This window comes from Macaca mulatta, chromosome 7 (genome assembly GCF_049350105.2).
Source record: "Macaca mulatta isolate MMU2019108-1 chromosome 7, T2T-MMU8v2.0, whole genome shotgun sequence".
Classification (NCBI taxonomy): Eukaryota; Metazoa; Chordata; class Mammalia; order Primates; family Cercopithecidae; genus Macaca; species Macaca mulatta.
The window spans coordinates 106,845,290-106,859,531 of NC_133412.1; the positions used below are offsets into that span (position 1 = coordinate 106,845,290).

The window sequence follows — 14,242 nt, forward strand, 5'->3', positions numbered from 1 at the left end:
TGCGAAAAGAATATGTTTAACTTCATGTCTTAACAATCTATGGCAACTCCACTTCTCCTTTAAAAGGAAAAATACCTTACTTACTTTTGAGGAATAACATTCTCTCAAAACTTTTTTTTTTTTCTCCCTCACACATCAGGATTTGGTGGCGATTGGAGGGTTCTGACACTTTAATTATAGTGAAAGTACTTGAAGCAAAGAAAGGCTCTTGGCTGGGCACGGTGGCTCACGTCTGTAATCTCAGCACTTAGAGAGGCCAAGGCTGGTGAATCCCTGGGCAACATGGTGAAACCCTATCTACAAAAAATACTAAAAAACATTTAAAAATTTAAAAATAGCCAGGTGTGGTGGCACGCAATTGTGGTCCCAGCTATTCAGGAGGCTGAGGCAGGAGAATAGCCTGAGTCCAGAAGGTTGAGGCTGCATTGACTTATGATCGCGCCACTGCACTCCAGCCTGAGTGACAGAGCAAGACCCTGACTCATTTTTTAAAAAAGACAGAGAGAGAGAAAAGGCCCTCTTTAAAGGCATTGGCTTCATACTCTTATAGAGACCCTGGAGAGAATACTGAAATTATTCCAAAGAAACCTGGCCCTAGTTTCAGCCCAGTGAGAACTAGATGGCTCTCAGACACCTCCTCTTTCTGTCTTCTTTACCTCCTCCTGCCCCTACATAATAAGAAGGGGAACAGCAACCACACCACCAGCTAGGGAATCATGAACAGATGTGGAGTAATTCAGATATCATTTCACATTATGGTGGCATTTGCCAACATAAAAATTATTACTACTTTTGCTGTAAATTTTCCTGTAAATTTTACAAAATATGCAAAAACTGACATTTCAAGAGCTGAGATAATTTAGGTTTATTAAAAAGTTGAGACCTTGAGATTGAGCCAAATACAGTATATTTCTTTATTCAGCTTTTAGTTGTGTACGTCTTTTTTTTTTTTTAAAGCTCCTAGTTTATAATTTATAGGGCAGAGCTGGGCACAACTGGGCTTTGACCACTTAATCCAGCTTTACCCGTAGATTTTTTCCTGTGTCTCAGGCAGCAGATACAACTTCTCTAAATCCCAGATTTCTTATCAGAGCATGCAACAATTATGACCTGCCTCAAAAAGTTGATAGAAAAGCATTTCATATCTAGAAAGCACTCTAAAATGCTTCTTAGACATAAACTGTTTCCACTGTCTTTATAGAGCACTATTCCTAAGGAGGCTTCTGTCACTACTCCATCTTCTCATCCACTCTTCGCCTCATCCTACACACATGCACGCATGCGCGCACACGCGCGCGCGCGCGCACACACACACACACTCTTTCTCTTCAGTGCCACAGTGGCATCGCACACCACCAAGGCTGTGCTGCCTTGGATCTCACCCAATAGAACCTTCCTCAAAATCACGCCTCTCACGTGAGACAGTTCAAAAGCATCTCTTCTAAAGCTGCTGCTCTCGTCTGTCACATGCAGATAATCTGTCTTTTCACATGGAGACACCATTGTCACAGCTGGGATAAACCAAGTGTATTTGCTAGCCCTTGAGAACCCATGACCATGGCGTGTGAGCTATGAATAACTTTATTATAATAAACGTGGCTTCTTACTTCTGCCCCTGTCCTCAGAAGTAGGAAGCCATATGGAATTTCAGTAGAAATTGTCATCAGAAATCAGTCTCTTTCTGGGTTGCCCTGTCTCCTTCTCTTGGACTCCCCATAACCCATGCTCTTGAAATAAAGCTTGAAGACTAGTTTTGATTTTAAATATCAGCTTCACTGGGGCAAAACCTGACCTTAACACTCCTCTTACACCAGTTGTCCTGGGTACAAATAACATTGCCCCTGTATGTTTAGGCAGTTACTGTTGCAACACGTGATATGGTGCCATACTCCTGCCTCATTCAGGGCACGATGCCGTGATCGGCTCCACAGCTCACGTGAAGCTTGTGTCTTCACCCAGCTGGAAGCATCCATGCTGTGGTCTCTAACATACCCTCTAAGTGTTTTACTGTGCAGTTCCATATAGAACACAATGATTTCTCACAATGCCTGCATTACCCACCCTTTCTACAAGTTTGGTAGTTCCTTCCTTACTGGGTCAGGAGCTCCAAGACCCCAGCCCTAAAACAGATTTCACTTCTCTGGGATGTTTCATTTTTCCTCAGCAATTGCAAACATGATCTTGCTGAACAGAGCTGAATTTTTAAGGCTGAGTTTGTGGTGTGGTTCTGATGGCTTCGTGTTAGTTCAAGTCTCTGAGGACCAGTGCCAATAAATGTGAAAGGAACAACAGTAGATTGGTATACTTTTCCATTTCCACCAGGATGAAAAAAACTGCTATAAATTAAGTCTAACCTTAAATGTATAATCTGTCCTTGGGAGGGAAAAAAAAAAAAAGAATATAGCATCTTCAAGCTCTCGGCATCCCTTACGAGAAAAAATTGGTTCTAAGGGTCTCTGATCTTGTGTTTTAGTAAAATAGAACTGCACGGCTGACTGACAGTTCTGATCTAAAGCATTTACGTTTAAGTTTTGATCTCTCTGCTTTTGATTAAAACTAATGAGCTCATTTAATTCAAAATGGGAATCTCTGATAAGAGAAATAAGGTTGATGTGATTGGATTAGAGGGGCAAATTAAACTCTTAGAGCAGAAGTTTGTGCTTATATAGTGTATTAAAAAGCTGTTGGCGTATTATGGCGTGTTAGATGATGAGAAAAATTTCATAGTAATTCATATTTAATCAGAAGAAATGAAAGTACTAAATATAACATGGCTCTGCTTTTCCCTCGAGTGATAAAAAGCTGTACATTTAAAATGACATCAGATTCATGCTCTCTAAAACAAAAAAAAAAAAAAAAGAGGAAAACCTTAAGAGAGACACATAAGGGACACTTGTCAGTGATTCCAATACCCCAGAATAGAAATGCCATAAAAATAGGAAAACATAGTCATGTTAAGATTAAAAACGATATAAGAAAAGTCCCAAACCACAGATAGCAAGGTTTCTGTTATTACAGTAACTCTCATTCATTCTTCTTTCATCTGAGCATCAAGTTTAATATGAAAGAGATTATTCACCCTTAGAAATATATGGAATGCATTTCATAACTTAAAATTTAAAACTTGTTTTGCCCATTTTTTCTGTTGTTAATAACTGTTTTCACATATACTTAATTCTTAAATCTCTTTGTTACACATATTTCTTTACCCCTACTCCAGAGAAAATAAGCGTTAGCATAGGGCTACTCAAAAGAAATCCTGTTTCTTGGACAATTTTTTTTTAACTTTTGAATAAGAAAAACTTTAAAATAGTATTTAAGAAGAGTACAAATTAGAGTATTTATTAGACTTAAAAACCCCAAAATTAATTTCTTTGCCAGAAAACACTTAAGTTTATAAAATACCTTGGAAGCTTGTTTTTAAAGAAAATAGATTTTTACATTGCCTTCTGACCTGTTTGCATAAAGGTGTTTTTACATCAGCAAGACTGCAAACTACCATTTTAAGTTTCATAAGCAAAAACATTCTACTTAGTCTAAAAGCTTATAAAAGGAAAGAGTGACTATCTTGTTTAAGAGAGGAAACAATTGTTTCCTCATATCAGAAGCAGAGAAGTGGAAAAACAGACTGTTTTCTATTTGGGGGGTTGGGGTTGAAAGCTGCTCTTAAGTGACAGGAATGGAAAGTTGATATCGTGAGTAGTTTTTGTTTCTGTCTACACATCCCATTCTTATCCCTCCATGTCTTATTTATGCTTCTTACTCCCCATGATGAAGAAAACCAGCTCCAAGGGGTGAGGACATTGGTCAGGACATGACTCTCCAGCCTTGAGAGTGAATCCCGAACTCCCAGTAGGCAAATGGCACAAGAATGGATTCTCGGGGAGAACAAAGAGCAAGCCTTCCTTACCCTTTATCAGAAGCATCTCTGCCTGTACCTTGGTTGAACTCATAAATCTACGGGTCCTTGTTTTTCATGACAGTTCTCTCCATGTGTACCAGCCCAGCCTCAAGTAAACTGCACTTACTTACGACTAGACCCCACTTAGGCAGCTGCTGCAAGTGAAAAGGCCTGAAAAGCTCTTGTTAGAAACTGGAACGAGGTTACTCTAGATACATTAATTTTTCTTTTTTATTTTCTGCAAAGTAAACATTTTCTAAATGAGGTAAATTGATTACTACTGCTCTTAGCACCCATCAGTCATTTATTTTTAGTGAACTCAAGGATTGCACCTGAGCTGTAGCTGTGAGGGGCTGTGTAAAGATCTAAATCATATGTGTCTGTATTTTTGTATTCCTCAGTGGAGTCAACCAGCCCCAGTCTGCTAACCACTGACAACACTCTTGAGCGTTCCTTTTTCATCCGAATGAAATCTACTCTGACCAAACGCGGTGTGCACATCAAATCATCAGGATATAAGGTAAGCTGGTTCCGGGAGGGGAGACATTGCTGTCTCAGGCCAGTCCTAGGTATTTTGCATTGAATTTTCCAGCTGCTTTAGGTCCATATAATGAACACATGTGATCTTGAGGAGCGCATAGGATTCCTAGTCATCTTCCTGACTCAAGGCAGGAGCTTCTTTACACCTCTCCTTCTCACTTCAGACATTGCTGGTGCACTGAAAGCCCCAATATAGTGTCTTTTCTTAAAACATTGATTAAAAATATGCCAAGTGCTTCAGCACCTGCTGGAAATTCACTTTAATGGAGAAGGTGAGCCAATTTCATATCAGTCCTTAAGATGAGTGCTCTAGAACTGCCACTTAGGAGAGTTCCACTTCTCTCGCTTTCCCCTTCAAATTCTCCCTTTCTCTTTAGAGAAAGGCTGTCCGTTTTAATAACATCTTAGCCACCGAGATTTATACACATAGACGAGAAAATCAGGTGGGATATTAGAAACCTGAATTTTGAAACTGTATTTATGGAACATGCAGTCACACCTTAGCATTCATAGAATACTCGATATACTTAAGTTCCTCACAAGCAAATACCAAGTCCACAGTCCAACTCTACATTATCATCATTTTAAGGTTAAGGATATAAAAGCTTTCTAATCTCAGGAAATTCCAATGTTTCAGTTACTATAGCAACATAAATTAAGACCTATGAAATTCATGAAATGCCTTTGGCAACCTGAATCTTATCAATTTTACAACACACTAACCAATCTCAAACAATATTGATTATCTGTGGGAAGGCAAACAGAAATGGCATATGCCATCAATGTGGCCAGCCGTTGTGACCTTCCCCAGCTTTAGAATTTAGAACTTCTGATAGTTCAGTTCTTTAAGGTGACTGTTGTGTTATCGGGGATGGTAACAGCCAGTATCATTAGGTCTTCAAAACCTTACCTAAGCCATCAGGAGACTAGCCAGCTGTATAAAAGTCAGAGTCGGGCACTTTCTTTGATATTAATTCTTCAGAAAAACAAGAGAGGTGGGGAAGCAGATCCTTCCAAGAACGACCTTTAGCTGAGCTGTCTTGGAGTCTAAAAGGCACAAGTGGAGTATCCTTAACCTTTAGCAGGTGCGATGCAGAGAAGAGCCAAGTGGGCAGCTCCACCTGCTGTAGCCCTACCCGATAGAGGCTTCTTACAAAGGAGTGCATTGAGGGAAAGAAAACAGACCCTATCCTTAGGACCATTTTCTATTGCCCTGCCTTGCTGCATTCATTAGTTTGGAATTCTATAAGCAGACCACAGATGTTGAGATTCTTGTTATTCTAATGCTAGAAAGACACATTCTTTGCATTTCAGATTTTAGGAACCACGGGGCTTCCTTTCGAACTGTTTCCTGTCTCTCAGCATTCTTTCTTCACGTTTATTCATTTTTACTGGTTTGGAGGGGGCACATCCCAGGAGGGAAGAAGGGTGAGAGGAGTGATATATAGTTTCAGAAAGCAATATTAAGTATAATTCAATATTGTTTGATAATTTAACACTGATTAAAATTTTTTTCATACCATAAACTAGAGATCAGAAAGTAATGATGCCTAAAATTAATAACAGCCGGTACTTAGGAACACTGCAATATGCTGGGTATGATATAGTTCACCTGTGTAAGACCTTACAGCATTCCCATTTTTGTTCCATTTTACACACAAACTAAGGATAGAAAACTAATTAGCATTCTCAATGTCACATGTTGAAGGAGCAGAGCCAGAGTTTGAACCTGGGGAGTCCAGCTCCATACCACATGCACTGCACCACTAGGCTATACTACTATGCAGACAGCAAAGAAAGGTAGTGTGAAGGGGCGGCTGATGAGACCAGGAAGCCACTTTAAATAGGAAGATCACAAAAGGTCACGCTGAGGAGGTGGGATGTCACCTGTGAGCAGTGAATGAGAAGGGACCATCATGCAAACAAATGGAAGAAAGATGTTTCTGAAGCCACTTGGGCTTAAGATTAAAGATGCCTTGCAGTAAGAATGGGCCTTCAATAAACAAAAGACTTAAAAGTGCAACCTTGAACATCCAAGATTGGAAAAGATTTAGGAGCTATTCCAGTTCCCATCAAATCATGTAACGTTAAAGTGACCATACTCCCCTGACACACCCTGTCAGCAGGTCTTTCTCAAGATACCATGGGAGTCTCCAGCTGATGCCCTACTCTCCTCCCCAGAACTACTACCAACAAAAGTTGATTCATCCTCTGTTCCCCAGTAAGATGAATCATCCAGCAGATCCAGCTCTTTCCCTCCTCCTCCTCCTCTGCAGTGAACTTCCCTCATTAATTAACCTTGTCTGAAAGTTAGTGGAAGAGCTGATGAGAGCCCATGGCATGACACAGCTGAATAACATCCCTATTTATCTGTTCATTCTCAGTAAGTAAATCTAGCAGCTTATAAAACATTCCAATAAAACTGGTAATCACCCCACCACCACACAATAAACACAAATAAAAAGAAACAGTGATGATCATTTCTCTGTACTCCCAATATTCCCCCTAATTTATTACCATTATATGCATCTTTTCCCATAGTTAAAGATCCTAAGATGTCAAACTTTGCTCACTGCAGGTCACTGTATTCTGTCCATTTTTCCTGTGATCTTGGCACATGGACCTTTCTAACTTTCTCCATCACTTTATCTGTTGTTGTTGTCATAGGAACAAAAGTACCACTTACTGAACATTGACTCTGTGGCAGCCCCTGTGCCACATGCTTTACACTTGTTTAATCCACACAACAGGATTATTTAAAATCCTTCTCTATGCCAGGCATTGTCCAAATGTTATATTCTATCATTATGCCCATTTTGCAGGTGATGAAACTGAGGTCTTAATAGGTGAAATACTTTGCCCATGTTCATACAGCCCTTAAGTAGCTACTGAAGCACCAGAATCAAATCCTCCAAGGCTGTCCCCTTAGCCTCTCTGCTTCACTGCTTAAAGGATTAAGTCCAAAGAATGGCTCAGCATGTGCTGACCTCAACATATGAAAAAGTAATTAACTTAAATTTTTAAAAGAAAAACTTCTTGCCTAATTAAGACCTTCCCTCTGGGGCTTACCATATCCCACTGCACTAGTGTATCAGTGCTTGGTGATTCCAATGCGCCCAAGGAGTTATGAAGATTTACTTCTTTTCCAGGACTCCATGCCTACTCACATTCCCCATCACCAAGAGTTCTAGCCAAAGAAATACCAACCTGCATCTGCTAATGTGAGTTGCTGTTGCAGAGTTTGCCACACCCCATTCCTCAGGAAAGTGCCCTCTCTCCAATGAAGTTTCCCAAATATGAGCTGACATCCAATTGTTTCTGTCCTCATTTGCTTTGAAATCCACAGTAGCATGTTATCTGGACCAGCCACTTTTTATGCCCCAGGGGCTTCCCTGTTGTTTAGGCCTCACTGTTAGTCACATAGCATAGCACAGCTCTCATTTAAATTGCATTGCACATAGATTCTGCCTTCTTGATTAGGTCTATGTCTGGGGGAACTTGCTAGGTATAGCACATGGGGTAAAAGAAGATATGTAATCAGGGAAATTAGAGAAGGGAAGACTAATTGGGTCGCCTCCTTAGCTCCCGTCTTTGGAGGATAGTTTCCTTTGGCATGGGACTTTCAGTTTTCTAATCTCTTCTTAAATGCCCACCAGCTCCACTGTCATTTCTGAAGTATTTATTCACACACATTATGATGTCCTCATTCTAATGGCACAGTAGACAGCCTAGACTGGCAAACATAGGCAAAAAGAGAAAATCTATCATGTTTACATAATGCTCAGAGTGTCTTCAAACTCTTCACAGTGGTGAAATCATCAAATACTGGAGTTCCTGCTATGATGTATGCAAACATATTACTAAGGGAGGGAGGATGCAAGAACTCAAGATCCTTAAAAATAGTGCCCCATCTGGGATGATTTGGGCATGGATTTGCCTGTAGCTAAGTATTAAGCTAAATGACTTCCGAAATCCTACCCAGTCTCCTTTATGACATAAAGAATTCTAAAGAAAAAATAATTGGTAGTTTCACTAGTTTATTAGGATCGCTGATATACTCTAGCTTTAAGAGTATCTGCATCTAAACATGAAGTAACAAAATTAACGAGAAGGTGCTAATTAGCTAAAGAAAATTATTTTGCCTTCTCTAAGCCCAAACATAGGTGTCTTTTAAATTAGAAACTTTTGTTACTAAAACTTCATAGTTGCATATGCTCTGTGGAAGAAGGTACACATGAAATTTTAACAGATTTGTTTTATTTGGGGTATCAAAGAGCCCTTTAAAGATTTGATAAAATCTATAGAGCCTCTCCCAAGGTAAATTCATTTTGCATCATTTTATCCATTGATTCCAGGTTACAAAACCCTATTTAACAGTATGATATCTTCAGCACTTATTAAGAAACCAAGTTAGTGCATCTTCCAGAACATATTCCATCAGTATCACAATAGCCCTTTCCCTTCCTCCTCATTTCTCCCTCCCATTTATCCATCCAGTGTTGATACATATTGAAGTCCTATGCCTTTCTGCCACACTTTCACCTGGAAAACTCTTACTCAACCAGTATGGCCCCACTCAAATATCACTTATTTTTTCATTTCCCCCAATGCATATAAGGAAAATTATCCCTTCTCTTCTATGCTAAAATAGCATTTTGAGATTTTACTTACATTCTCTGTGCCTCATTTTCTTACCTGTAAAAGGAAGCTATTAATAGTACCTAAACCAAAGATTTTTCCTACAGATAAAGTGAGATAACACAGGCTCAGCTAGGCATCTTTTTTCCACTGTATGATGTACTTTCATATAATTTCATCTGAACTTCACAACAATTATTTTAGGTAATTACCTGTTTCCTCAGTTTTGAAGATAAGTAAAATGGAGACATAGAAATACAAATTGACTTGTCTAAGTCAGATAAATGATAAATGGCAAGACTGAGAAGTATCCAGATCTTCTGATTTCAAATGCCTCCTAATGTCCAATACCCAACATTGGATACTGGGTACTTTGTTATCCTATTTTCTTCCCTCAGCACCTAGCACAGTATGCTGCACGTAGTTGTCATTCAATAAATGTTGATTTAAGTGAATTGCATGCTCTCTTTCCTTCTGAAATACCAATGAAAAATGTTGACAGCACCAAGCCCTATGGCATACCACTAGAGATCCTGCTAGTTGACATCAGTATCTTTTACATGTGACTGTTGGAATAGCTATGAACTCAAAATGATTGTACCATGATTTGGCTCACATTTCTCCATCTTGCCTACAAGGATATTGCACATCTTTATCGGTGCTTTACTAAAATTGATACATACTGGGTCCATAGTGTTCCCTTTAGCTATCAGTTGAAGATTCCATTCAGAAAATGAGAAATGAGTCATGTTAGCATCACCTATTTATCATGACTTCATGCTAGCCTCTGCTGATCACAATTTTTTATTAAATTATCTTTGAAGATTTTTTTTTTCTGGATATAAACCTGTTGGGGCTCTCTCTTTCTGAAAATTAGGATAATACTTGCCAGTATCCTGTCTTCTGGAAAAACTCCATGATTTCTCAGAGACTGCTAAGAATATGTGACATATTATAATAAGAATGCTGATTCTTATGGAGTTTTAATCATACCAGGAAAAGTATAGCCTGGAGGTATGCCCAGCACTAATGTGGGGAGCAATGTGGTAGTGGTCCTTCTCTGGAGATTTCTAAGACCGTACATTGAACCCATCAGTTAGGAGTCTCCTCCTCCTCCCAGACAAGTGTGGATGAACTAGTTGCCACCTGGATGTTTCTTCTTTATCTGAGATTCAGAGATGTTCCAGGTGTCCAGACATACCAATGCTTCTCCTGAAGCCTTTTGCTTCAGCTTTGTGTTGTCTTGAAATGATGACTACAGCATTCCAAGTTGTGCAAAATGTAACTGTCTTGTCAAATCAATAGATGAATTTTCAGAGACCAAAAATTCTGTCAGCCCATTCAGGGTTTCTAAGGCTATGCATTTATTGCCTTTCAATCAACCCAGATACCCAGGATAAATTGAAGGAGAAAAAATTTCCAGGGTGGAACTTACAGGCAGAGGTTATCCTGATGGAAAATGCAAATAGAGGAGAGAACCAATAAAATCAAATTTTTAAAATCCTATTACCTCGTTTTAGTCTCTGCTCACCTCTGCACAATTGTCCATTACAACGTGGTTTCCAGTGTCATTTTAAATACAGCCGACATTGTTTCTGATCTTAAAGAATTTATTTCCCATTACCAAGGCATGATAGTAGTTCCAGCTTTGGGTATGTCATTTCTGCTGGGACTAATCAGCTAGCTATTTTACCAACTAGAGGCATAATCACTAGCCACTCTGGGAAGTGTCTTTAAATTCTAAGTATGTCAGTGACTGCAGCCCAAGTATGTTGCTAACTTACAGATCCTTCATTTTGCACTACAGAGATTTAAGGAAGCAGGTAGGGAAGTTAACAGTATCTCTTCTCTGACTAAAGTTGCATCTTTTCAGATCAGTTTTCTGAGCCTTTGCTAGCTAAGAATAACAAAAGTGATGATCACTTTGAAAATGACATTGTTGATGAAAAAATTAACAAACTTTCCTATCTATAATGTCTTTTAACCAACTAATGCCCCTAAAAGTTATTGCTAATGCCTCTGTAAATACCTTCTCAACCTAATAGATTTATTTATATAATTATCACTATTATGAGACTTTGGCCTATTACAATTAGTTGTAAAACAGACCTAAGAACTAAAACACAAACACAAGCACAAGTCATTTTTCTTCAGGTCTTGTACTCTTTAACATACCGAGTTGTCCTAACAATAGCTGCAGAGACCCCAAATTTCTCTTTCACTAAAGTAATCTCTTGACCTGGTGGTCTGAAATAGCAGTTACTAAACTCTTTACAGAAATCAAAGTTTTCCAGATACAGGCATATCTTGGAGATACTGCAGGTTGGTTCTAACCATGGCAATAAAGCAAACATGGGAATAAATGAGTCACATGAATTTTTTGGTTTCCCAATGCAGATAATAGTTAAGTTTATACTGTAGTCTATTAAGTGTACAACAGCATTATTTCTAAAAAGGAATGTGCATATCTTAATTTAACAATAATTTATTGCTAAGAAACGCTAACAATCATCTGAGCCTTCAGTGAAGTTTTTGCTGGTAGAGGGTCTTGGCTCCATGTGAATGGCTGCTGACTGATCAGGGTGGTGGTTGCTGAAGGTTGGGGTGGCTGTGGCAAGTTTTAAAAATAAGACAACAATGAAGTTTGCCACATAGATTGACTCTTCCTCTCATGAAGATTTCTCTGTAACATGCAATGGTGTTTGATAATATTTTTCCTACAGTAGAACTTTCAAAACTGAAGTCAATCTTTTCAAACCCTTATCAATTAAGTTTATAGAATATTCTAAATCCTTTGTTATTTCAACAATGGCCACAGCTTCTTCACCAACAGTAAGTTCCATCTCAAGAAACCACTCTCTTTGTTCACCCATAAGCAGCAGCTACTCATCCATTTAAGTTTCATCACGAGACTACAGCAATTCAGTCACATCCTCATACTCTACTTCTGATTCTAGTTCTCCCGCCATTTCCACCATATATGCAGTTATTCCCTCCACTGAAGTCTTGAGCATCTCAGTCATCCATGAGGGTTAGAATACACTTCTTTCAAACTAATGTTTATGTTGATATTTTGACCTCTTCTCATGAATCACAAATGTTCTCAATGGCATTTTGAATGGTGAATTCCTTCCAGAAGGTTTTCAATTTTCTTTGCCCAGATTCATTAGAGGAAGCACTGCTTATGGCAGCGACAGCCTTACAAAACATGGTTCCTAAATAATAAGACTTGAAAGTCAAAATTACTCTTTAATCTATGGGTTGCAGTATGGATATTGTGTTAGCAGGCATGAAAACAACACTGACCCCCCTGTATGTTGCCATCAGAGTTCTTGGATGACTAGGTGCATTGTCAGTGAACAGTAATATTTTGAAAGGAGTATTTTTTTCTGAGCAGTAGGTCTCAACAGTGGGCTTAAAATATTCAGTAAACCATGCTAATATACAGATGTGCTGTCATCCAGGTTTTATTGTTCCACTTCTAAAGCATAGACAGAGTAGATTTAGCATAATTCTTAAGAGCCCTAGGATTTCCAGAATAAGTGAGCATTGGCTTCAACTTAAAGTCATCAGCTTCATTAGCTCCTCACAAGAAAATCCACCTGTCCTTTAAAGCCAGACATTGATGACTTCTCTCTAGCTATGAAAATCCTAGATGGCATCTTCTTCCAACAGAAGGCTGTTTTGTATCCATTAACAATCTGTTGTTTAATGTAGCTACCTTCATCAGTGATCTTAGCTAGATCTTCTGAAGAATTTGCTGCAGCTTCTACACCAGCAGTTGCTGTTTCATCTTGCACTTTTATGTTATGGAGATGGCTTCTTTCCTCAAACTTCATGAATTAACCTCTGCTAGCTTCCACTGTTTCTTCTGCAACTTCTTCATCTCTCTCAGCCTTTGTAGAATTGAAGAGAGATTGAACTAAAGGTCTTGCTCTGGATTAGGCTTTGGCATTATGGCTGGTTTGGTCTTCTATCGAGAACACTAGAACTTTCTCCATAACAGCAGTAAGGTTGTTTTACTTTCTTATCATTTGTGTGTTCACTAGAGTAGCACTTTTATTTTCTTTCAAGAACTTTTCCTTTGCATTCACAAGTTGGCTAACTGGCACCAAGAGGCTTTTGGCCAATCTCAGCTTTCAATATGCCTTCCTCACTAAGCTTCATCATTTCTAGCTTTTGATTTAAAGTTAGAGATGTGCAACTCTTCCTTTCACATGAACACTTAAAGGCCATGCTAGGGTTATTAATTAGCCTAATTTCAATATTGTTGTGTCACAGGGAATAAGGAGGCCTGAGGAGAGGGAGAGAGACTGGGGACAGCTGGTCACTGGAGCAGTCAGAACACGCACAGCATTTATCAATTAAGTTCATCTCTTATTTGAACCATGATTCGTGGCACCCCAAAACAATTATAATAGTAATATCAAAGATCACTGATCACAGATCACTACAACAGGTATAATAATAATGAACTTTGGGCCAGGCATGGTGGTTCACACCTGTAATCCCAGCATTCTGGGAGGCGAAGATGGAAGGATCGCTTGAATTCAGGAGTTCGAGACTAGCCTGAGCAACATGGCGAAACCCTGTCTACCAAATATACAAAAAAATTAGCCAGGCATAGTGGTGCTTGCCTGTGGTCTCAGCTACTCAGGAGGCTGAGGTGGGAGGATTGCTTGAGCCCAGGAGGCAGAGGTTGCGGTGAGCTGAGATTACACCACTGTACTCCAGCCTGGGCAACAGAGGGAGACCCCATCCCAAAAAAAGCAAATAATAATAATAATGAAGTATGAAATGTTGTAAGAGTTACAAAAATGTGATGCAGAGATGAAGTGAGCACATGCTATTGGAAAAATGGCAGCAATGAACTTGTTTGAAGCAGGATTGCCACAAACCTTCAATTTGTATAAAGCACAGTATCTAGACCATGTGCAGTGGCTCATACCTGTAATCCCAGCACTTTGGGAGGCTGAGGCAAGAGGACTGCTTGAGCCCAGGCGTTGAAGACCAGCCTGGGCAACACAGCAAGACCCCCTCTCTACAAAAATACAAAAATAAAAATACTTAGCCAGGCATGGTGGCACACTCCTATAGTCCTAGCTACTTAAGAGGCTGAGGCAGTAGGATCGCTCAAGCCCAGGAGTTCGAGGCTGCAGTGAG

General features: G+C 39.3%; 1 protein-coding gene across 2 annotated transcripts in view; it reads left to right on the forward strand.

The window, feature by feature from the left end:
- Positions 1-14,242, forward strand: part of NPAS3 (neuronal PAS domain protein 3) — an 864,000-nt gene that overhangs the window by 791,596 nt on the left and 58,162 nt on the right. For both annotated transcript variants that reach the window (XM_028851483.2, XM_028851486.2), the window contains exon 6: positions 4,303-4,421. In XM_028851483.2, the coding sequence (XP_028707316.2) occupies positions 4,303-4,421 (119 nt within the window). The remainder of the gene's footprint in view (positions 1-4,302; positions 4,422-14,242) is intronic.